The sequence below is a fragment of the Triturus cristatus genome, chromosome 7 (assembly GCF_964204655.1).
Source record: "Triturus cristatus chromosome 7, aTriCri1.1, whole genome shotgun sequence".
Classification (NCBI taxonomy): Eukaryota; Metazoa; Chordata; class Amphibia; order Caudata; family Salamandridae; genus Triturus; species Triturus cristatus.
Window position 1 is genome coordinate 1,762,566,949 of NC_140590.1, and position 22,586 is coordinate 1,762,589,534.

At 48.7% G+C, this 22,586-nt stretch overlaps 1 protein-coding gene across 1 annotated transcript in view; it reads left to right on the plus strand.

The window, feature by feature from the left end:
- The first annotated feature begins 2,323 nt into the window (after positions 1 to 2,323).
- Positions 2,324 to 22,586, plus strand: part of LOC146813017 (C-type lectin domain family 2 member D-related protein-like) — a 92,622-nt gene continuing 72,359 nt past the window's right edge. Inside the window, exon 1 of the mRNA XM_085620043.1 lies at positions 2,324 to 2,559. Coding sequence (XP_085476169.1) covers positions 2,409 to 2,559 — 151 coding nt within the window. The 5' untranslated portion in view covers positions 2,324 to 2,408. The remainder of the gene's footprint in view (positions 2,560 to 22,586) is intronic.

Here is a 22,586-nt window from a genome sequence, read left to right on the forward strand (position 1 = left end):
ACTGCTTACAGTTGCCTTCCTCCAAGTCAGACAACACCTGGACCTGACTTACCAACCCAGGGACCATCCCTTGCGGTTGAGCAATTTCCCGGAGAACCAGGACTTCCTGGGGAATACAATCACCCTCCCGAGGGTAACAGAGAACTCCTGTGTTGCGTGACAGTCTGCCTGGCGCAGATCTCCCGACCCCTGTCCATCTAACAGTGAGCGAAGATCCCCCAGGACAGAAGTGTTGTTTCCATGGTCACTCCTATGGGGCTCAGCCCTTCTGACTGGCCCTTGACCCACTGGTTCTTCCACTGGGGACTCCATCCCCCTGTCACCCCTCATGCTGGACTTCTGTACCCTCCCCCTAGGAGTGGCATTGCCAGACACAAGAACTGATGGAGGCCTGACTATAGGCACTCCCAGCTCACCTAACACGAGGAGACCACCCACAACGGAAGGTCCATACGGACAGACTAGGCTCCCTACCTGGTGTTCCCTCATGGAACCATCCAGTCCTGGAGACTGAGGTTGGGGCACTTCGGGACCTATCCCAGTCTCACTCCTGCTCCCACGAGACAGGATGTGAGGCCCTACAACCTCCTCACAACAAGGGGACCTAGCTGTATCACTCCGAACCTTCCCCACCACTCTGGGTTGGAAGACATCTGAACCACTCCTCTTAGGGTCATTCCCAATGCCTCTACCGAGCCTCTGGAACTCACCCTGAGGTCTGCCTCCTGTGCAAGTTCCCTAGGATCAGAGAACTCGCACTCTAACAGTTGTTTGCTTAGCTCTGGAAAACAGGAACTCACAATATGCTCTCCCACAATTGGATTACACAGTTCCACGTAGGCGCTAATCTTCACCTCACGATCCAGTGCCTCACACACGTACCCCACACCACTCTCCTGAAATGGGCGAGACATTAACTGACTCTCTATCACTCACTCTATGTCCTCATACTCATACACCAGGACTTCAACCACGGGGGAACCCCTCCCCTCACTAGGACTATGGGTCCCTGCGCTAGTTCCCCAATCCACCTCAGGGACACTGCACACCAATGGGGCTACCTCATATCCTTGAATCTCCTGATGTAGATCAACCCCCTCCTTCAAGTCAGGTGCCACATCTCTGGGTGGGTGGCCTCGAAACGGGTCTCTATCGGGCTCTGTTTTGTGCGGCACAGTCGGTCCATTTTTTCCCCGTACTGCAGTGACAGCAGGCACATGGATGTGCGCGTGCTCACACTGCTCATTTATCACTATTGGAGAAGTTACGGCATGACGTCATGCCAGGCGAGCATTGTAGGGGAAGGGAAATATTTAAAGAGAGTCATTTTTCTCTCTGGATTTCCCTTCTCTTTTTGAAACTCAGAAGCATTGTTGTGGTGTCCCCAGGGCTTTAAGTGGAAGCTTTTTCAATAATATATACAAGCCACAGTTTCTGCCTATTTATCTTCTGCAATTAACAACCACTGACAAAGCCAATAATCCTGACTTCTTGTAGGTATGATGTTACTTGTTGTATCATATATCTGGATGCAATGACAGAAACAGCAAAATACTAGTCGGTTTGCCCACTACCCTAAGTGCAGATCTTTAGCTTACCTGTTTTACACCACGCCCCTAATTACATTGGCCACGCCCCTTTGAGAGACCCCGCAGTTTGTTCATCCCACTTATAGCCCTGTTGTTATGGCTGAATTAAAGACTCTGGGCCTGGAAACTTAGGCTGGAATGCCAAATTTCATCTGAGGTCAAATGGTGTGATCTTAGGCATACACTTTAATGTCCCTTTTGGTTAAGGTTCTTATCTGTAAAAATAGAAGCCTGCCGAAATGTAGCGCTTTATTTAAAAATAGTTTAATACAGTATAAAGTATTCAACTGAAACATTATTACCAAAAACTATTAAAAGGTTTTTCATCTTTGTGCGACAGTCTTATTTTAACTATTATTACTTATGGTCAGAGGCGCAACTAGAGCCAAATTTCGGGGGGGCGGCTGAATCTTTAAGCAATAGGCAGAGTGGAGCTGCAGGGGCTTTCAGAAGGGGTGAAACAACAGCGAGGCCTCATTAACATGTAAATGGTCTTTTAAAGACCTGTGAAGTGCTCGGGTGCGGCTGTGTGGGTGCCCAGGAAGCTGTCTCATACCAGGCTGACACACACGAGGGGGGGAGGGGGGTGAAGCCGTTTGAGTCCAATGGGTGTTGCGCGCCTGGTCAGAGGCCAGAAGGCGCAACTAGAGCCAGTTGGACCTGTACTCGCAGAATAACCTGACCTACAAGCCACTCCCCCCAGTCCTGCGGAAGTGGCTTGTTGTGCAGGTTACTCTGCGAGTTCCACCCTCCTCTCGCCAGATTTACGCGGACCTGTTAAGTGATCCGACGAGCCTCAACATTTCTCACCATCGGACCATGGGACCGAGAGGAGACCCCGAGGGACCGGAACACACGTCTGTGACCGTCTGGAAGCCGCTGCCGGAATCCGAGGGTTCCCTGTCTGCAGAGCCCCTGTTGGCCCCGGGATGTCCGCCCGAGAAGCTCCCAGAGCCAGGCTCGCACCGCTGTAAGTGAACCGGCTCCGTTTAAGGGCTCTACACCCTCACTGTGCGCTCCTCGGGAGGGCTGTGGTGACTGTTGTTTCTCCTATAAACAGTGCTTTAAAGGGGCAGGTGCGGAGTCTCTGCGCTTCTTTAATTTTAAAGGGAGAGTCCCTGCACTTCGCAGCCGTGTGCAATGCACGTATTGGGAGAGAACCAGGACTTCTCGGCGGTGAACAGGTACTCGAAAGATGAGTACCTGCCCCATAGCCATCTGTCAGACAATAGAGTCGCAGAGAATAGTTTATTTAACCAACAGAGATTATCAAAATGTCCAATTTAGTAAATTGATTAGCCGTCAGTCATTAACTGGCTTACAGTGAGATCAATATGCAGGACAAAAAAACATGGCATTTGCACTAGATGATAATGCTTAAATGTCAACTTGAGAGGCCCTTGGTGTAAACAAAGCGAACACGCATAGCAACAGCAGCCAAAACGACCACAGAGAAAACAATCTTTTCCACCCATATATTGGCAGAAAACATGCTAAAGACAACTAACCTAGTGTGAGCGCCTACTTCAACCCTCTCAAACTATAGTATGGGAACCAATGGTCCATACAATAACCAGCAGAAGAGTGAGCAAGTCACTTTTTATTGCAGGTGACAGTGCAGTGCCTTAAGAGCAGGGTCGCTCACCAGTGCAGTAAGCAAAGAGGCAAATATAAACATCTGACGCATGTCTGCCAAACGTCATTAAAGAACATCACAAGATAACAGGTATGTAACAAGTTGAATTCAAAACCCAGATATCCGAGCAGCAATAGGAAACGCAACCCCTAACTACTTCCATGTTCCAAAATGTTGATGGGATAGCAGTGTTACTATCATAGACTAACTGGAAGCTCTGTGGACAACTGAACGGTGAGGCAGGTCAGTGTGACAGCCAAAGACAGACTGCGTGGCAGGCTTGATGATCTATTTGAAGTTTTATATAGCGCGAACACGGCCTTGTTATTCGAGTGTTTGTAAAGAAGGGAGATGTGTTATACCTGCTGCTCAGCCAGTGTGACTGGGGTGTGGAATGTTGGTGTGGGTGATGCTGTGGAATCTTCGTTGAGTGAGGGTGTCAGTTGGAGAATGGGCCGAGCAGCAGGAAAGCTGCTCCTGGTGGGGCTCCTCATACCATCAATCCTAGTAAATCACCTTTCATAATCTACCTTGGACTACTGGACGTCTTTCTTGTACAATATATTCTGGCGACGATGCAAGAGAAACCTACGTGTGTGAACTGGAGGAAAATAAACCTTTACAACAAGCATTTGCAATGTCTTGCAATTGCGAGATTTTGAGCTATTGGCATCGTAAATGATAATAACTTTAAAAATAATAAAAGGCATTGTCATTTACAATACCAATAGGTCAAAGTTAGGCAAAGCGAGACCTATTGTATTGCAGAGCGCGGTGTCTCTGAAGTGGGCGCCGCGTTCATCATTGAAGTAAAAAAAAATATATATATGAAACAGGGAGCGGTGTCCCTGAAGCTGGGTGTTATGGAATGTATGTATGTGGTGTGTAGTGGAATTGTGTGTTGGACTGGATTAGTTAGTTGTCTGTGTGGCATGGAATTGTGTGGTGTGGCTAGGATTTGTGTAGTGGAATTATGTGGCATGGTGTGCCGTGGAATTATATGCATAGTAAATATGTGGGTGTATATGTAGTGTTGAGTGTTCTGGAATTATGTGGAGTGGGATTGTGTTATTGAGTGTGATTATGTGGAATGGTATTTTGTGTTGTGGAGTGGTATGTTCTGGACTTTAATTATATTGTGTGCTGTTGAATTTGTTGTGGCATGATGTGGAATTGTGTGGTGTGGAACTGTGTGGATAGGTTTACCTGTTTGGTGAGGAAAAGAAGAAATAGAATGGAGATGAGCTTCAGATCTACGTGTTTGGGTGTAAAAAAAAAAAAAGTTAGAGCTATTGGAGTTGTAAATGTCTTTTCCCTATATGTTATGTACTGGAGTCGATGTATGTGGTGTGTACTGGAGTTTTGTGTGTTGTATTGGAATTGTTAGTTGTGGCATTGTGTGGTATGGAATTGTCTGTCCTAGAGTGGATTCATGTAGTGGAATTATGTGGCATGGTGTGCAATTGTATAATGTGAATAGTATGTGTTTTTGAGTGTATTGGAATTATGTGAAGTGGGATTGTGTGTAATTATGATGAATGGTATTTTGTGTTGTGGAGTTTTACATAGTGGAGTTTAATTCTGTGGAGTGCTGTTGAATTTTATGGTATGATTTTGAATTGGGTGTTGTAAATTGGATATATGTGGTGTATAGTGGAATTGTGTTGTGGGGTGGAATAATGTTTGCTTTTTGTAATTTGTGGTGTGGAATGGATTTGTATGGAGTTGAATATTGTGGTGTGGAACAGTGAAATATAGAGTGAAATTATGTGGCATGTTGGAGAGTTTTTATGTGGATTGTTATGTGGTATAGAGTGTATTTATGTGGGGTGTATGTATGTTGTATTGAGTAGTGTGTAATTAGGTGGAGTTGATTTTTGGGGTGCTGAGTGGTATTATATGGATTGTAAATATGTTGTGTGGTTGTATGGATTGGCATTGTATTGAGTGGTATTGCGTAGAGTGGTATTGCGCAGAGTAGAGTGGTTTGGTGTGCAGTTGTGTAGCATTTTTTGGAGTGCAGTCAGTTGCACTGGTGTTGCATAGAGGAGTGGAATTGCGTGGAGTGGTGTGTGGAGTGGCATTGCAAAAAGTGGCATTGCGTGGGTGGCGCTGCATTGATTAACGTTGCATGGAGTGGTGTGGTGCAGAGTGGAGCGCAGTTGGGTGGAGTGCAGTTGTGTAGAGTGGGACCGCATTGCGTAGAGCGCAGCTACGCGTAGTGGCGTTGTGTGAAGTAGCATAGAGTGGCACTGCATGGAGTGGTGTAGAGTGGAGTGGTGTAGAGTGGTGTTACGTGTAGTGGCATTGCATTGAGTGGTGTTGTGTGTAGTGGCATTGCATTGAGCTGAGTGGTGTTGCGTGTAGTGGCATTGAATTGAGCTGAGTGGCGTGGAGTGGAGTGCAGTTGCGTAGATTGGAGTGCAGTTTCGTGGAGAGCGGTGTCCTGAAGTGCGGTTGCATGAAGTGCAGTGGCGTGAAGTGCAGTGGCATGGACTGGAGTAAGGCAGAGTGGACCGGAGTAAGGCAGAGTAAAGTAGAGTGCCATGGAGTAAAACAAAGTAGAGTCAAGCAGAGTGTAGGGTTGTAAAGCAGAGTGTAGGTGTGTAAAGCAGAGTGGAGTAATGCAGAGTGGCGTGCAGTAAAATAGAGAGTTGCGTGGAGTATAGCAGCATGGAGTAAATCGGAGTATAGGGGTAAAGCAGAGTGTAGGTGAGTAAAGAAGAGTTACATTGAGAGGAGTGGTGTAGAGTAAAGCAGAGTGGCATTGAGTGTAGTAAAGCAGAGTGGAGTAAAGCAGAATGGCGGGAGAACAGCAGGGTGGTGTGGAGTACAGCAGAGTGGAGTAAAGCGAGGTGGAGTACAGCAGAATGGCGTGGAGTGGAGTAAAGCAGAGTGACACTGAGCAGAATGGAGTTGAGTGGAGAAAAGCAGAGTGGAGTAGAGTAAAGCAGAGTGGCATTGAGTGGAGTGAGGTAAAGCAGAGTGGCGTTGAGCTGGATGGAGTGTAGTAAAACAGAGTGGAGTTGAGCTGGCTGGAGTGCAGTAAAGCAGAGTGGCGTTGAGTGGAGTATAGCAGAGTGGAGTATAGCAGAGTGGAGTATAGCAGAGTGGAGTATAGCAGAGTGGAGTATAGCAGAGTGGAGTATAGCAGAGTGGAGTATAGCAGAGTGGAGTATAGCAGAGTGGAGTATAGCAGAGTGGAGTATAGCAGAGTGGAGTATAGCAGAGTGGAATAAAGCGGAGTGATGTGGAATAAAGCAGAGTGACTTGGTGAGTGACTTGGTGTAAAGCAGAGGGCATGAGTCGAGTAAAGCAGAGTGGTGGAGCATGGAATAAAGCTGAGTGGCGGGGAGTGGAGTAAAAGCAGAGTGTAGTTGAGTAAAGCATGTACAAAGAATATAGTATGAATATTTCATTTTCCCTTCATTAATTTTAAACTTTTAATCAGCCCAAACGACACTAATGTAATCTGCAATCTACACCCAATAACTAAGCTTCTTGAAAGGTAAGTTCCACTGCTATGGAAGTTGTCAATAAAACAGAGAAATGACAGTTTTAGCAGTGATAATCTTAAACTATGCTAATGTCGTCTTTTATATAGGGTAACTATCACCTGTTTCACAAACTGCAAAGTATACAAAGTTCTTTCCGGACGGCAGACTCCTTGTCGCATCCTTCTCGCTTTGAATAAATGTAAGGTGCAAGCACATTATGAAGTGATTGCGTGCTAACAATAGTCCAAAGGTTTTAACATACAGAATTGACTCCATAAGCACCTTTAGAAAGTTTGTAATTGCTGAAGAGTTAATTAGAAAAGGAGGAAGCCTCTACTGGTGGGAGACGGAATAATCCTTTGTAGCTGTACTCAGCTGTAAAGATTGGTCTCATCCTTCTAACCAGCACATGTTTTTATTGCCACATTTGTCTGTAGAGGTTCCCAACCGCAAACACATGCCAGGGGAGTGGGGGTTTAAGGGAGCTAGCCCTAACCAGTACCATAACAAGCACACTGCTCTGGGTGCTGTATGTTTAACACGCTGTGATTGACAAATGGCGAGCACCAAGCGCTACATTTCTCACACAAGGAGACTGCTGTGGGCGCTTGAAGTTTAATCTACGTAATATGATGAGCAGTACCAAAGTGTTGGACTTGGCCCTTCTGGCAGGATCCCCCCTAAACTTTTTGCTTTTATTGTGACCTGGTGTTAGTGATTTTTGGCTTTTGCGCACTTTACCACTGTGTCCCAGGGTAAAGTGCGTGCGTGTAGTGAGGTTGGCCTGCCCTCCCATAGGAATGAATGGGGAATGTGTGTGTCCCTGGTAGTTCCTGATGCGTGGGGAGTGCAGGTGCGAGTTTGGTATGTGCGGACTCGTGTGGTGAAATGCTGCGCGATGATGTGTGCGGTGTCCATGTAGCTAGTGGGGAAGTGCCACTTCTAGACGCTGGCATAAATGTGCAGTGACTGCCTGGCGCGTGATTGGCTGGATGAGGTCATGTGATGGGCTAGGGAATCCCCAGAGTCAGGATGAGTCACCCAGTGGTGAATGGGGAGATCAGCAGCCAGATGGGTGGGAGGAGTACACCTAGGACCTGAATAGGGCTGGGCTTTCCCCACACAATGCTGGCTCTGCCCCCTGTGGTGCGACTGATGACCCTGACCTGCTCTGTGAATAGGGAGAGGGGCTGAGCAAAACAAAGTGCTCAGGAACCAGTTGTAACTGGTTCGCCCCTTCCCTGCACCTTGAGACAAAGGAAACCTGTGTATAAGAAGGGGCTGTGACCCCATGTAAAATGTTCTCTACTGATCCTAACTAGGGGGGCCTGCTGCTGCTGCTGGGCACCAGGAGAGACCGCCACTGGGGACTGCCTCCCTGCCTGGAGGGCCCTGTGAGCTGGCCCCTGGGCCCAGCCCTTGCCCCCCTGCCTTCCTAAGAACTCTTGTGCTCCTGGACCTTGCCTGCCAGCGCCTGGGAAGCGCTGCACCTTTACTTGCTGAGAAGCGCCTTCCCTTGTGGCCAGCAGCGCTGAGCTGCGAGGATTTGCGGGAGAACCCCGACGTAGGGATTCCCCCGCTGTTGCCGGGATTTAAAGCGGGTGCCCACCCCGGATATCTCTTTATTTAACTTGCGGGAGCCCACCCCGCATACGTGTGCCTACCGCAGGTGCCCACCCTGCATTGCGTACTAAAAGACCGGGAGCTTACCCCGTGCTGCAGGCGCCCAAAACCTCCAGGGCCGACGCGCTGCCCGCGGTGACCCGGAAGCAGTCCGGGAAGCCCTGGTCGTGGGAGGGGCCTGACCCTTACAGCAGGAAGCGAACGGGAGCCTACCCCATGCTCCTGCGACTAAAGCGCCGTGTCCCCAGACCCAGGCGGGAGCCCACCGTGCACTGGGACGTGCTGCCTTCAGGTTTGCAGCCGGTAGGCTCCGCATTCCAGTCCCGAGTCCCAGGAGGGGGCCCGGGTGAAGACCGCCGTGAAGAGCCGCCTGACCCGGTGAGTGGGGGCAGCATTGTGCAAGAGCGCCTGACGCTCCACCGAAGGGGGCAGTGCTTCTCGAGCCTGCGAGGCTCCAACGCGGGCCGCAGTGTTGTTTAGAGCCTGCGGGGCTCCAACGCGGGCCGCAGTGTTGTTTAGAGCCTGCGAGGCTCCAATACGGGCCGCAGTGTTGTTCAGAGCCCCGAGTAGAAGGCTCCAACGTTTGGCCCCTCATTCGGTTAAGAGCCTAGAGAGAGGCTCCAACGACGGGGCAAATTGGTTGTTAACGAGTCCCCCGAGCGGGACTCCAACGAGGAGGGCAATCTTTGTCTTAGAGCGCTAGGACGCTCCACGTTACGGGGGCAGATTGTTTAGAGCCTGTGAGGCTCCAACAAGGCACATGGTTTGAAGAGCCCTGTGAGGCTCCAACGTCTGGCCCCCTCATTTCTGTAAGAGCCCAGAGAGGCTCCACGTGTGTGATACGTTTCAAAAGGCACAGTGGTGCCCAAGCATTTTCCCAGCTGCCCAGCACTTAGTGGGCAGCTGCAACGTGTAGGTTGTGCTCAGTTGCTCCTGGCTTGCGCAGCCTTGCCCTGACTCTGCTGGACAAAGGGCGTGTGAGCCCCTGAGAGGCCAAGATGGCCTGGGGACAGTTTTGCTGTGTTGTACCCTCACCTAGGGTACAGGGTTATTTTTATATGGGTACTTTTGCGCCTGCGCAATGTCTTTATGCGTATTCCCATTCCTAACTGTTTATTCATAGGAGCTTGTTTTCACTAAGTAGAGATTATGCTAGTGTGTTCACAGTTCCCCTGCGTGATGTGTACCTAAGGGGTTTTAGGATTGCGTAGGGTGTACTTACCTGTTACCAGTGGTTACTGGTTGTGCGCTACATTTAATATTTGTCCTACATTTACAATTTGGTGATTTGTGACAGTGGCCCATGTGGCCCTGTCTTGTGTAAATAGTCCCCTGTAAATTCTGCCCGTGCCAGTGGCACAGTGTAAAGTGTGTATTTATTATCTAATGTGTTTTGGTATAATACAAAGGCTATTTTTATATAATACCTTGTGTGGAGTTTCTTTTGTGGTGGGCCTTGGATGTTGTTGCTGTGTGCGCGCGCAAGCGCTTTAAACACTGCCTCCGGGATAAGCCTGACTGCTCGTGCCAAGCTACCAAGGGGGTGAGCAAGGGATATCTTGGCGTGTAACTCCCCAGCCCTGACTAGAGTGGTGGTTTCTGCCTGGCTTTGGCGCAAGCCCTAGCCAACCAGAGATCCCATTTCTAACATTGGCGATCAGCGGTGGGATTAGGACTTGCGTTTGCGCAGTACTACAGCGACGACTGGCTGCACTACAAAACTCTGCATTTACATAATCACGTGATTGGGGATTATTGTTCTGCGCTTTATTTTTTAATTATCTCCTAAGAGTGTCATTTTTGAATAGTGTACTCCTGTTTAGCTCAGACACCTAGGTTCCTTGTGTTGAACTTTTCTCGAGAACGTCCGCCAAAATGGAGCCTACTTTTAATTTCTGTGGTCTGTTTAGATACAGTATGTTAGAGTTGGTCACATTCTGTGAAGAGAGAGACATAGAGGTGGGTGAGTCAGTCGCCCAGTCCAAACTGAGGGACAACCTGATCCTATGGCAAAAGGATCAATGGGATCTTGAGCGCAGTGAGGAGGAAAGGGCCCGGGCCGCACGCCAAGAGGGTGGTGGGTCTGAGGGGAGCCCTGAGGAGTCTGAAGAGGAGGAAGAAAGTGACAGGACAGGGACGCCAGTAGATAGTGAAGACCCCATAGATAGGGAGTCCCTTGCTGGGTCCAGTATCAGGAGCAGCGCCCCATCCCTTTTCCTGTCCCCAGAGGAGTGGGTAGATAGGAGGGAAGAGAGGGAGCATCAGCTGGCCATGGAGAGGTTCAGGATAGAGCATGCCAAGCTGGAGACCGAGAGGGTCTTAGCTCAGAAGCAGATAGCGGAGGCTGAGAGGGCCTTTGCCAGAGAGAAACTAGCTCTGGAGGGTAAGTTGTCCCCTGAGCGCAGTGGTAGTTTTCTGGATTCCCCAGGGAGGGTAGAGTCCAGTGGTGGCAACGATAGAGAGGCCAGTGCAGATAGTCCCATTCCCATTTCCCAGAGTATGGTACCTGTTTCCCAAGAAGAGGAGTATAGGTTAAAATTCAGGGGCAGTAGGAAGCTGTCTCACCAGTCTTGGGAGGAGTTTTTGGAGGACTGTGATGATGCACTGACCGATTGGGTGATACTTAACATGGAATGTAGTTCTCATGCACTGTTTGATCTGATTTTCAAAGAGCACCTGCTCAGTTGTTGTGTGCCGGAGTAGCGCCAACACCTGTTGGGGTGTGGGTTTTCTGATATATGGGCATTGGTAGTAGAAGCAAACCGTTGGGAAAGTGCCCAAGGTTCTGATGAGGTATGGGAGAGTACTTCCAATAGTAGTGGATCAGGTATCTTTCTGTCCAGTATGGGGGAAGAGGCTCAGAGTAGCCCAGCTAGGTCCCAGAGTAGTGAGAGGGGTGTAGGGGCTCACGTCCTGTCTCAGTGGAGTAGGAGTGAGTGACTTCGAGTCCCCAGATGCCCGAAACCCAGTCTCAGAGCCTGGATGGTTTCTTCAGGGAACACCAGGTTGGGGGCCTAGGCTGTCCTGTTAGTCCATTTGAGGAGGATCACCTAGTGTTTGGAGAACCTGGAGCATCTGTAAATAGAGCTCCAGTGGATCTGGTGTCTGGTAGTGCCGCTCCAGTAGGGAGGGTACAGAAGTCCAGCGAGAGGGGTGGCATGGGGCTGTGTTCCCCAGTGGAGGAGCCAGTGGGTCAGGGACCAGCCGGGAGGGCTGAGTCTCCTAGAGGTGACCATGGTGACCACACGTCTGTCTTGGGGGATCTTCGCGTACTGTCAGGTGGACAGGGGACGGGAGATCTGCGCCAGGCAGACTGTCACGTAACATATGAGGAATATGTTACCCTCGGGGGGATGGTGTGTAAGTCCCCAGAAGTCCTGGAGTGCCAGGCAAGTACTCAGCCAATGGGTTTAGACCCATGGTTGGGAGGCCAGGTGCAGGATCAGCCTGACCTGGAGGGAAGGACGACTGTAAACAGTGTCCTGACCGATGTAGCTGTTAGGGGCACCACTCCAGTTGGGAGGGTGCCAGACTCTGGAAGGGGGTGCAGAGGGAGAGAGTCCTCGCCTCTGACCCCGGTGCCACCTGAGGGGTTAAACCCTAGGTTGGGAGACCAGTTCTCAGAGAGAGGTCCTGAGCTGGTTGGTGAGTTATGTTACGGGTTCGCCTCTCAGAGGAAGAGAGGGCGGAACCCTAGAAGAAGAGGTAGGGGGAGGAGAGCCTCGCCCGTGACTGTTGGTGAGCCTGAGGGTACAGACCCTAGGCTGGAGGATAAGTGGCAGTTTAGAACTGCCCTGATGAGGGGTAGAGTGGAGAATGGTTGCTATGTGCCAGGGGTTACTACCCCCCACTCTGTGGTTAGGCAAGGACCAGTGGTATCTGGATGGCCTAGGGCCTGGTCCTGGCCGCGGACAGCTGAGGAGTACCAGTGGGGTAGCCCAGTTGGTCCGCCGAGTTTTTTCAGAGGGAACCATGTGAGTTCAGAGTGGTGTAAAACCGGAGAGTGTCCCTGCCGTTGCGGGCCTGCGTCCGTGTTTTATCGCCCCAAGCAGGGAAGACCATCACGATGGTGATTGGTCTGCCCTGCGTTTTGGCTGGAAGGGGCTTGTGTTGGACTTGGCCCTTCTGGCAGGTTCCCCCCTAAACGTTTTGCTTTTTATTGTGACCTGGTGTTAGTGATTTTTGGCTTTTGCGCACTTTACCACTGTGTCCCAGGGTAAAGTGCGTGTGTGTAGTGAGGTTGGCCTGCCCTCCCATAGGAATGAATGGGCAATGTGTGTGTCCCTGGTAGTTCCTGATGCGTGGGGAGTGCAGGTGCGAGTTTGGTATGTGCGGACTCGTGTGGTGAAATGCTGCGCGATGATGTGTGCGGTGTCCATGTAGCTAGTGTGGAAGTGCCACTTCTAGACGCTGGCATAAATGTGCAGTGACTGCCTGGCGCGTGATTGGCTGGCTGAGGTCATGTGATGGGCTAGGGAATCCCCAGAGTCAGGATGAGTCACCCAGTGGTGAATGGGGAGATCAGCAGCCAGATGGGTGGGAGGAGTACACCTAGGACCTGAATAGGGCTGGGCTTTCCCCCACACAATTTGGCTCCGCCCCCTGTGGTGCGACTGATGACCCTGGCCTGCTCTGTGAATAGGGAGAGGGGCTGAGCAAAACAAAGTGCTCAGGAACCAGTTGTAACTGGTTCGCCCCTTCCCTGCACCTTGAGACAAAGGAAACCTGTGTATAAGAAGGGGCTGTGACCCCATGTAAAATGTTCTCTACTGATCCTAACTAGGGGGGCCTGCTGCTGTTGCTGGGCACCAGGAGAGACCGCCACTGGGGACTGCCTCCCTGCCTGGAGGGCCCTGTGAGCTGGCCCCTGGTCCCAGACCTTACCCCCCTGCCTTCCTAAGAACTCTTGTGCTCCTGGACCTTGCCTGCCAGCGCCTGGGAAGCGCTGCACCTTTACTTGCTGAGAAGCGCCTTCCCTTGTGGCCAGCAGCGCTGAGCTGCGAGGATTTACGGGAGAATCCCGACGTAGGGATTCCCCCGCTGTTGCCGGAATTTAAAGCGGGTGCCCACCCCGCTTATCTCTTTATTTAACTTGCGGGAGCCCACCCTGCATACGTGTGCCTACCGTGGGTGCCCACCCCGCATTGTGTACTGAAAGACCGGGAGCCTACCCCGTGCTGCATGCGCCCAAAACCTCCAGGGCCGCCGCGGTGACCCGGAAGCAGTCCGGGAAGCCCTGGTCGTGGGAGGGGCCTGACCCTTACAGCAGGAAGAGGACGGGAGCCTACCCCGTGCTCCTGCGACTAAAGCGCCGTGTCCCCAGACCCAGGCGGGAGCCCACCCCGCACTGGGGCGTGCTGCCTTCAGGTTTGGAGCCGGTAGGCTCCGCATTCCAGTCCCGGGTCCCAGGAGGGGGCCCGGGTGAAGACCGCCGTGAAGAGCCGCCCGACCCGGTGAGTGGGGGCAGCATTGTGCAAGAGTGCCTGACGCTCCATCGAAGGGGGCAGTGCTTCTCGAGCCTGCGAGGCTCCACGCGGGCCGCAGTGTTGTTCAGAGCCCCGAGTAGAAGGCTCCAACGTTTGGCCCCTCATTCGGTTAAGAGTTTAGAGAGAGGCTCCAACGACGGGGCAAATTGGTTGTTAACGAGTCCCCCGAGCGGGACTCCAACGAGGAGGGCAATCTTTGTCTTAGAGCGCTAGGACGCTCCACGTTAAGGGGGCAGATTGTTTGTTTAGAGCCTGTGAGGCTCCAACAAGGCACATGGTTTGAAGAGCCCTGTGAGGCTCCAACGTCTGGCCCCCTCATTTCTGTAAGAGCCCAGAGAGGCTCCACGTGTGTGATATGTTTCAAAAGGCACAGTGGTGCCCAAGTATTTTCCCAGCTGCCCAGCACTTAGTGGGAAGCTGCAACGTGTAGGTTGTGCTCAGTTGCTCCTGGCTTGCGCAGCCTGCGCAGCCTTGCCCTGACTCTGCTGGACAAAGGGCGTGTGAGCCCCTGAGAGGCCAAGTTGGCCTGGGGACAGTTTTGCTGTGTTGTACCCTCACCTAGGGTACAGGGTTATTTTTATATGGGTACTTTTGCGCCTGCGCACTGTCTTTATGCGTATTCTCATTCCTAACTGTTTATGCATAGGAGCTTGTTTTCACTAAGTAGAGATTATGCTAGTGTGTTCACAGTTCCCCTGCGTGATGTGTACCTAAGGGGTTTTAGGATTGCGTATGGTGTACTTGCCTGTTACCAGTGGTTACTGGTTGTGCGCTACATTTATTATTTGTCCTACATTTACAATTTGGTGATTTGTGACAGTGGCCCATGTGGCCCTGTCTTGTGTAAATAGTCCCCTGTAAATTCTGCCCGTGCCAGTGGCACAGTGTAAAGTGTGTATTTATTATCTAATGTGTTTTGGTATAATACAAAGGCTATTTTTATAAAATACCTTGTGTGGAGTTTCTTTTGTGGTGGGCCTTGGGTGTTGTTGCTGTGTGCGCGCGCAAACGCTTTACACACTGCCTCCGGGATAAGCCTGACTGCTCGTGCCAAGCTACCAAGGGGGTGAGCAGGGGTTATCTTTGGCGTGTAACTCCCCAGCCCTGACTAGAGTGGTGGTTTTTGCCTGGCTTTGGCGCAAGCCCTAGCCTACCAGAGATCCCATTTCTAACACAAAGCATATAAATATTGCCATTTTTTTACAGATGCACTGAATGCGGCGTGGTTAACACACGCTGTGCACCAAGCACTGCATGTTTGACACAAAGAGTGTTCTGTGCGCTATATGTTTAACACTAAGTAAAAGCAAGCAGTACTAAAGTATAGAAAAATAGCTGTGCTAATGTACTTTATAGAACACAAAAATGTAGTTAAACTCTGAAAAATGATGGCTTCAACTAGTTACAACTAAGTCTAAACAAATCAAATAAGCAGGAGGGAATGCGACAATCCTAAGAAGCGAGACCGCGCCCTGGAATTCCAGGTTAGAACAAGCAGCTGTTTAAGGAAATTACAAACATGCAAGTTTTTAATAATACATTTATTTTTAAAATTTCAATGAAATGTACAGTGCAAAGACTAAATATACCAGCCTGTCGTGTTTTCTGGTGTAGCTGCAGCAGCAGCTGCGTTTTCTTTTAAAAGGAGGCTATTTTTATTTTTGTTAGGGATGATAACTTTTCATGATCTACAACTCCAGGAAGGGGGAGGGCGGCAAGAGAACAGAAGAAGCCTTTGCTCTGCACGTTATACCACTTTTTCTAGTAAATCTGTCCTTTTAAAAAATGCTAAAAGCACAGCTTTGTTACAGCTAAGTTTACACAAATTAAATCAGATGGAGGGAAGGCACAGTGATTAGAAGAGGGGAGACGGCACCCCGGAAATCCAGGTCAGAACGAGCAGCTCTTTAAGGGAGTTAGAAAGAGACAAGAGTTTTAAATTATACATGATGAAAATTACAGCAGAAATCGCGCACAAATGGTTAGAAAGGGAGGGGAGAGGAGTGGAGAGAATGAAAAAGTACCTTTGTCCATGTTGTCAGACTGGCTGGCTGCTTGCAAGAGGTTCTATGCATGGTGCCCCCTCGCCTTGCATGTCGCCTGCTGTGACTGCCCCCAGAGCTGTTATGCTCCAATTTGCTGCCCCAGCTTTGGACTCGGCTGCATTTCTATTCTGGTGCTAAATTAGCGTGACAAGTGTTTCTGATAAAGGCAGAAGGTTAATTTAAAGTAAACATACTTGCTACTGCTGGCCGGGCTGGTTTAAAAAAAAAAAACAGAAACTCATTAAAACAAGATAAAGGCATGCACATAGCCAAGCCACTTCAAACACGATCACAATAAACATTGTCCTGGACTGCTTTGAAAGTGAAAGTGCGCATGGTCGTGCTGCACGTCGTGCCTGCAGGACCAGAAACTCATAACAAAAATTAAAATGTAGTCCCCCCCAGAGAACAGACAAAGAGCCGTAGTGTGATGAGATAGTACTTAGTCCATGCTGCATGGGAGTAACGGAAGAGAGAAAGGAGGGACAAAGATGCAGGACTGACCACTGTCAAGCAAGGATTTGTGAAGGACACTGAAATAAACAAATCAAAAGCTGGGGGATGACTTTAACCCAACATAAGAATTTACAATAGGTCTCAAATACTCGACCTAAAAAAGACTGCGGTTGACAAGTAATGAAAACCTGAAGATCACATAAGAGGAAAAAGGAAAATTTAGCTGGAATTTAAGGACACTAGACGCCACGAACTGAGAAACACTCACTATCCTGCAGCCCCACCAGTGACCTTAAGACCGGTCGGCCCTCACTAGGGCGTGCTTTAACCTTATGTCTCTTTTGTAGTGAAAATTACCTACGGGGGAAGTGAGCAATCTTACTGGCAAAATCTGTCCCTTAAGTGCTGCATGTTGGAGAGTCGAAAGCTAACTAACGGCTGGTGAAGCGACTGTGTACGTCGGTGTGTATTATCCGTAATGAAACTGGCAGCACATCGGTGTAAAGGAGTATTACGGTTTTATGAGGCCAGGCACTTTTTAGTTTTCTGCATTTTCTCATCGGTCACACTTGGAGCTTCAGCCCTACCTAATTCCAGGGAGTACTTCCTTAACTTTATGCATGTTGATGTGTGGGGTTCTTCTGAGTTGGTCTCCCATTTCTAGGTTGTACAGTTGGGATGACTGTGGTGTTATGCTCATGTTAAGTTCTCAGGTCTCCCACTGTTTGGGATTGGAGCTGTGTTTGTGACTTGTGGCATGATGTAGTTATGGGAAGATGCAGTAATATCACCCATTGTTGGAGTTATGGGATGGTGTAGTAATATCACCCACTGTTGAAGTTGTGGGATGATGCAGTAATATCACAAATTGTTGGAGTTGTGGGATGATGCAGTAATATCACCCACTGTTGGAGTTGTGGGATGATGCAGTAATATCACCCACTGTTGGAATTATGGGATGATGCAGTAATTTCATCCACTCGTGGAGTTATGGGGTGATGCAGAAATATCATCCACTGGTGGAGTTACGTTTGTTATTTAGGTTTACCAAGTAGAATGGTGCTGTTTCATGTGCTGTTGAGAGGGTTTCCCCTTTTGCGTGTTTTTTTGGCGTTCCCTTCTGAGATTAATGGCTGAAAAGCAGACAGATGTTAATAGGTTCTTTACAGAGAGAAAGGCAAACTGACATGCTGAGCAAAACCCATGTTGCTTGCATCTTTCAGTGTGTTACAAGGCGACCTAAATTAGTGTCGCTATGAGAACGAAGTAAAAAGAGAGCATATGAACATGTAAGTTACCTTTGGTAACATTCTTTCTGGTAGAGACGCTATCTAAATGTATATTCCTCACCTTTTGAATACTACCCCAAGCGTCAGACTGGACCAGGAAAACCTTCAGCAGTACCTCTGCGTGCCGACAGGGGACAATGGCGGCTCCGCATCTACGTTGTTTTGTGCTGGGTATGACACGCACGAGCCTATATGTGCGCTGGCATAAGTTGCTTTCTTGATACTTTGTGCCCGTTAAGACAATGACTATGGTTGTGTGCACATTCCTAAATTGGGATCTTTTTTTGTGAAGAAACCTGTTCATGGTACAGGGAGGTGGTTGGGTCAATGAGGAATCTGTGGTTAGTGTCTCTACCAGACCATGGGTTACTGTAAGTAAATAATGTCTTCTGTTAGGAGCCTTCTACCTGCAAATTCCGCACCTTTTGAATAGATACCGAAACAATACCATCTAGGTCAGGTTACAAGTGATAATTTTTTTTACAACTGGTAGTCTGAGCTCACATTCAAAATGACTTTCATATGCGATAATGAAGAAAAAAGAGTTTTGATGAAATTTAATATTTGCCTGGGATCACGCAATTTAAGCAGGGAAGTTGTGACTTATCAAGGTTTCAGTCTGTACAAATCAGCGCGTAAATAGGTATCTTTTTGACTTCCCTTATATTAAGGCTTTGTTAGTACCTCCTAATGCATACTTCGGCAGTTATTAAAATAAAACACAAACTTGGCCTGGAGCGCTTAATATCAGCACCAGTTAGTTACATTACACAAGGTCACGTGCATTGTTTATGGCATGGGGAGATTAAGTGATTTGCACAGAATCACATGATGTTGAACTGATGCAGAGACTCCGATCTGGTTCCTGTGTTCCGTATCTGGCAGCTCTGGCCCTAACACCGCATCCGGGTAGAGGAAAGGAGGCAGACGCCACATGAAAGCTCAGCTCGTTATGGGCTCAAGATTCAAACAAGATCTTAAGCTGAGCCAGAGTCAGACTTCAGACTCGTGCCTGGCTCGATCTGTCAGTGGCTTGCCAACCTCTAGCAGTAGATATGGTCAGTGGAGATTCAGAGCTACAGACAGCTGCGGACATGTACTCAGACAACCCTTATATTATACTGAGTGAGTGCAGAGAGTGAGTTTGACCTCCTCTAGCAGGATTCCACGAGAGGGAAAATGAAATCTGTGTCTACAAGAAACTTGTGTGCATTCCCTCAGGATATTTGCCGTGGTCACTAACTGTGAATCCCCCAGTCCCTCATCGTGAAAAGGTTTTTTTTCCCCTTTGTCCCTTATGGCTGTGCTTTACACGCCAGCGCATCTTTGTACCTGGACAACTTTTTATGTTTTTTAAAGGAGTCGCTGTTTTAACCTCTTGAGTGCCCATGACGAGCTGGTCTCGTCATGGGCCGCGGTTGCGCTGTGCCCATGACGAGACCAGCTCGTCATAAACCCCGCCCGCTAATGCAACGGCCGGCACAGGGCGGGGAAAGGGGCGGGCACTCAAGGGGTTAAGCGGGAGTGGGCTCCCTCAGGTTCTCCTGTTTTTGTAGGACTTTCAGCAGTCTCTGGGGAATTCAAGGCAGCTCTTCATTTCAGAACCGAGATCAAAGGGCGGTGTTGAATAAGTAGCATTTCTGGGCGTGGACATTTAAGGCTACAAAAGTAGACCTCCAAAAGCGCTTCAAAGGTGTGCTAGTGACATGGCTAATTAATATTGAAATTGTTTTTATTCTCAAATGTGAGACTGAATTCAACATTACTGAGGCCAGTGGTAGAGGTAGTGGTCACTCTTGTTATGTTCACTCTATTAGGAATGTGCACCTTTTTCTCTCCACATCTCGTTAATCTGCATATCTTAAGCCACATTTCTGAACTCTTCAGCACCCCACTTTCAGTCTCTCCTGAATGCACTTCCTCCCATCTCCTTCATTTCACTGCCCCCAAACACAAAGCACCCAATCACCTCTAAGCACTGCATTTTATTATAGTTTCAACCTGTCACTATTTTGGCAACTGTATACTTCCTTCACACACATCTGCACAGTATCACAGCTGCAAATCGAATACCTAACCATTGTTCTGCAGAGGACAGGGACTGGATGACCATACTTTGTACACACCTTTCTCACCAGTTGACCGGCAATGTAAGAAACAGGCTTTAGCCTCAACTTCGGAACTCTCATTGTGGTCCGGTATAAACACCTAGAGGGACTCAGTTCAAAGTGGCACTATACAAGAGTAATATGCTAGATGACGAAAAACATACAGACACCGACTATCTTGAAATTATCTCCAAGGGATCACAGAGTAAGTAAAACATGGGATGTAAAGAGGAATTATATCACTATGTTAACATTTCTACATTCATTTATCAAAAATCAATCAGTGTTGTTGGCTACAAAGTTAAGGGCATGAATATAGGGCCCAATAGGGGACGGTTTCAATGACCATTTTGTATTGCTACTGAGTCTTAAACCCGGAAGAACCCGGCCCACTTAAAGCCCTGGCCAGTGGGCATGGCGTTAGAAAGGGTCAGAAATGCACTGGGTGCTTCTTGCCGTTAGGTATGGTTTTTTGATGCAAATGAAACCACGACTGACGAATTTCTATTTTGGTGTCAACAAATAAACATTGGCAAAGCCAATAAGTCTTGAATATGTGAACGTTGTTAGCTTTGGCAGTGTGTTTTAGCCATGTTGTCAGTGGCGGCTCCTCCGCTAAGGCAGAGTACTGTAGCATAAAAGAAACAAACAAGAAAATAAGCATTGTGGAGGCGGCAGCAGGAGGGGGGGAGAGGGAATAGTAGTTCCTCAAACATCTCAGGAGCAGCCAATAGGTACTGATTACGCTAAATCAATGTGTGCATGGACCCTGCTCAAGTACAAGCATCAGCAGTGATGCTTCGCCTGGACTAGCCAATTAAGGAGGCTGCAAAGAACATTGATGCTGAAGCCAATACATGACAAGCAATGGGCAGGCTCAAAGCCCTTTCTGCTTCAGTGTTTGCTCTCGCAGGCTCAAACCTAAAAATTAATGTGACCTTGTGTAATGTACCTGGTTCTCATTTAAAGCGCTCCAATGATTTCATGTCGAGTTTGAGCTACATAAAAAACACTGGCCAATTACGTGATTTACCCTGAATTACAAGAGGTTGAACCCACGCCACGACTTGAACCTGGTTACCCAGTTCCAAAGTTGACAGCTCTGGTTGTAATGCCACTTTTTTAGGTCTCGCCTGAGCGCTAGCGCATGCGCTAGCTCAGGCGAGACCTTTAGTATGCGGGTTTTCAAAGTGCTACCAGAGAGGCTTTCGGTGGCCTAAAGCCTGCGTGCATGTGAGTGTGAACGTGCACAGGCCATCTGGCTTTTTGTAATGGCTCATTAAGCCTTACAGTGCGTGAATCCCCTCCCCTACCCCCTCCCTTCTCCAACTCCCTCCTCGTCAGCTTCATTTTTCACTCTTCTCTCGCATTTGTCTTTTTCTTTTGCCTGTTCCTTTCTCTCGGCGCTTATCCTTTTCTCTCTTTCCGTTCACTTTCTCTTTGCGCTTGTTTAACTGGGAGGATAATATTTTTTTCACACTCATGGCCCTGCTCTTTGAACAAATGCACGAAGTCTCCTTTACAGCAGGTCATTGATTCATCTCGTTTTAGCAGCCATTTTGTTTTTCTGCAGGGTAAACTTAATTCAGGCATTGTGCTTCATAAAAACATCAACTGAGTTTGATAGGTATAATGAAGTTTCTGACGGATACTTCTGATTGCAGATTTGAGACCTTAGAATACTCTCCAGATGGTACACTGTATCTGGAAACCTTTCTTCAGCAGTGCTCCTGCACACCTCGAGGTGGCGCCATGCAGCTCCGAATTAGCTCTGTACCATCCCAAAATAGAAGAGCAGCGTATAAGCATGACTCCTTTCCTCTGACATCAATTATTTTTTTTCCCACCTACTAAAATGGCTCTGGAGCTCCCCTCCCAATTTTGACAGTTATCCGATGTCCTCTCATCGAATAGGGAATGAAGTACGCACCTAAAACTACATGCCGTGAATGCAGAAACCAAATGTCAGTAACGGATCTACTTGAGGTGTCCCTCTGCTGTCAGGGCTTTAGCCAAGACTGCGTGATAGTGCATTTGAAGGCAATGCGAGACAGGGAGGCAAAGCTGCATGTTGCCAAACACAAGAAGAAGTTGCAACTTTTGTGTAAGTCACGCTTTCACTCCAGTTAGTAGGTGGAAACTCAAGTACTACTCCTGAGGTAGTTCCTGTGAACAGTTAACTTTGCGCTCAAACTCAAGCGGTGAGTCCAAGTCTTAATCCAAGCACAAGCATAAAACAAGCATTGGCATAGCCAATAGGTCTCGTTTTTGGGACCTTATAGGTGTTTAGCCATGCAAGGGTTGATGTTGTTGCACCAAGGATATTGTGGTCCATAACTAAATACTTATAAGGTCCCAAAACCGCCCGCGCGCCGTGAGAGGTACTATACCTGATAATTTTTTGGCAGTCTACTTGGCACCCCGCATACTTACCTGCTCCCTGCTGACGAGAGGCAATTACCTCGAAACACGTGTCCAGGGATGGCATTTTAACTATATACTCGTGGCATAGGTGTACCCGCCGCTGTCACTACATCCTCCAGAATCCTATGGGGCTATTTGCTAGTATGACGAGCGGTGTGCGACCCACCTCGCATTTTGTATTTAAAGCTCCCTGAGCCATGGGTTGACGAGCCCGGATCCCGCACCCGCGCGCCGTGAGAGGTACTATACCTGATAATTTTTTGGCAGTCTACTTGGCACCCCGCATACTTACCTGCTCCCTGCTGACGAGAGGCAATTACCTCGAAACACGTGTCCAGGGATGGCATTTTAACTATATACTCGTGGCATAGGTGTACCCGCCGCTGTCACTACATCCTCCAGAATCCTATGGGGCTATTTGCTAGTATGACGA